This window comes from Primulina eburnea, chromosome 3, assembly GCF_022965805.1.
Source record: "Primulina eburnea isolate SZY01 chromosome 3, ASM2296580v1, whole genome shotgun sequence".
Lineage (NCBI taxonomy): Eukaryota > Viridiplantae > Streptophyta > Magnoliopsida > Lamiales > Gesneriaceae > Primulina > Primulina eburnea.
This window is the reverse complement of record NC_133103.1, coordinates 45953194-45955908: the sequence shown is the minus strand read 5'-3', so window position 1 is coordinate 45955908 and position 2715 is coordinate 45953194. Positions and strand designations below refer to the sequence as shown.

General features: G+C 41.4%; 1 protein-coding gene across 1 annotated transcript; it reads right to left on the bottom strand.

Moving 5' to 3' along the window:
• Positions 1-2508, bottom strand: LOC140827650 (cytochrome P450 81Q32-like). Its single transcript, XM_073190406.1, has 2 exons — positions 1520-2508; positions 1-705 (listed from the first exon to the last, which is right to left on the bottom strand). The coding sequence occupies exons 1-2, from the start codon at positions 2438-2440 to the stop codon at positions 97-99; spliced, it is 1530 nt and encodes a 509-aa protein (XP_073046507.1). The 5' UTR covers positions 2441-2508; the 3' UTR covers positions 1-96.
• Between the last annotated feature and the right edge of the window lie 207 nt (positions 2509-2715).

Sequence of the window (2715 nt, the reverse complement as noted above, 5' to 3'; positions counted from 1 at the left end):
TGTATTAATGCCGACGGAATATTCTGGATGCAAGAAATGTGGATCAGAGATAGATACACATCCATTAACTGTAACTAGTAATATATTTGCGAAGGACTAAATTAAACAATACTCCATAGTGGCCTCCCTTGGTTTGCATACAGCTTCCAAGGCCTTCACTTTCGGTATGCTAAATCCGGTGCCTTCCGTCATGTCCACCAATTCCTCATCGACCCTCTCCCATTCGAAAGACTGAATCATCGCGCCGAGCGTCAACCCGAGAAACCTGGTGGCAATACCTCCACCAGGGCATTTACGACGTCCAGCTCCAAACGGCAGCATGAACCCGTCTTCCTTCCTTGTTTCGTGTCTTTCGGGCTTAAACTTTGTGGGATCCTTCCACAATCTTGGATCCCTGTGAATGGCCCATAAGTTCACTAGCAGCATTGTGCCCCTTGATATGTCATAGCCACCAACTATACAATCTTCTGAGGCTTCGTGAGGTATTAGAAATGGCACTGGTGGATATAGGCGCAACGTCTCGGTTATTACATTTTGTAGGTAGGTTAATTTCGGTAGGTCTTGCTCATCTAATAGTCGATCCTTTGGGACATTGGCTTCGATTTCAGATCTGATTTTCTTGATCGATTCGGGATGGTTAAGTAGGAGTGCCATTGCCCATTCCATGCTTATGGACATTGTGTCCGTTCCCGCCACCAATAACACCTATCCACAATATATATTGAGTAATATACAAAAAAAATAAAAAAAAATACTAAACGTTAAGATTGAGACTTGAATTTAACTCAATACCAAAAGTTAGCTCAAGTGAGAGGATTGTCCAACCCTATATATGCAAGATGTGAGATAACTAACACACACTTCACGCCCAATGAATGGGCATCTTAAGCATGAAGTTTACGAATAACCCTATTATGGGCAGAACGAGTGGTCAAACTATAGGCAGTTCAACACATAATAGTGTAACATGAGATCTGATATCATGTTAAAATGGGGATTTGGACCTAATTCAACCTCAAAAGCTAGCTCAAGGGGAAAGATTATCCAAGTCTATACGTGCAACTCACAAGAACTCTATCCAACTGATATAGGACAACTAACAACTCCAAAAGTTAGCACAAGAGAAGATGATTGTTTCAGTCTATATATACAACTCCCATATATTTTATCCAACCAATATAGGACAACTAACCTCCTAACACCCTATGAATGAACATCTGGATCGTAAAGTTTACAAATAACCCAACTGTGGGCTGAATGGGTGACCCAACTATAGATAATCCAATACATAACGGTGGAACCTGAGCTCTGATACCGTGTTAAGATTGAAAATTAGTGCTTAACTCAACCCCAAAAACTAGTTCAAAGGGAAGGATAGTCTAAGTTCATATGTTCTACTCACAGGAACTCTATCCAACTTATGTGAGAACTAAAACTGAATAAGTACGTCGATTGGATACGGGATATTTGTTATTTAGAGTCGATTGACATTGAGATTAAAGAGTAGAAATATACTTACAAGTATAATCCCTTTAATGAGCTCGTCCGTATAATACTCCGGCTCATGTTCTTGCAGTGACAACAAGTGACCAATCATGGTCTTCTCCAACCTTTCATGGCTTCCAGCAGACTCCTTTTCCTTCAACACGATTTCACGCTGTTCATTCACTAGATCCTGCAAGAACCTGTCGAGTTTCCCCATCAAATTCGAGAACCTCTTCTCCAAACCCTGGAAATCTACCCACTGCAAAAATGGCAGAAGATCGCCCAAATTCGTGTTCCCGCTGTGCTCAAGCATCTCCCTCATTATAAACCTCACCCTCCTCGCCTCTTCAGCATCCGCCACATTCTCCCCGTAGTATCTCTTCCCAGCTATGGTCATGGAAAGCACGTTAAAAGAAAGCTCGATAAACTTCGACTTCAAATCCACTGTTGTCGACCCTCCGCCAAGCTGTGAATCACGCAGAAACTCTCCCAGTAGCAGATCAAGTTCCCTTCTCCGTGTATTCGCAAACATGGCGATTCTAGCGGGGGAGAAGATTTCAAGTGCCGCGATACGTCGGAGATTGCGCCAATGTTCTCCGTAAGGGGCGATACTGATCGTCGTGTTGTTGTAACTGAAATGTTTAGTGGAAAGGGTCGAAGGGCGGTTGGCGAAAATTATGTCATTCTTGGTGAAACATTCTTCGACGGCGGAGGGAGAGGTGAGCACCAGGACTTTACGCACGCCAAGCTGAAGCTGCAAAATGTCGCCATACTTGGCGGAGAGAGCTTGCAGGGTTCGATTCATTGGCTCTTTTACGAGGTGAAGATGGCCTATCAGTGGAAGTGAAAATGGGCTTGGAGGTCCATTTTGTCTTCGTTTTTTGAGAAGAAATTGTCTTGATACTAAAAGGGAAGTTAATATCAGAACTATGATCCAACACAAAGTTGTTTCCATTTCTGAATTTTCTGGTTCTCTGTTTCTGGTTGCTGCAAAGTTAGGTTGATTGATTATTCAATCTCTTATCTGCATGTTTATATACTTACACCGACTTGTAATTATGGAAAAAAGACATCACTATTAATTGAAAAAATAGTCATGTTTTTGTTTTTAGTATTTTCTCTTATCAAAATCGTGTCTTTGTTGGCTTTTAGTCATATTTTGTTGGATTATTGATATGACAATGGAAATTATACATATGTGACGTCCAAAATTGATTGTGTTAAAAGTCA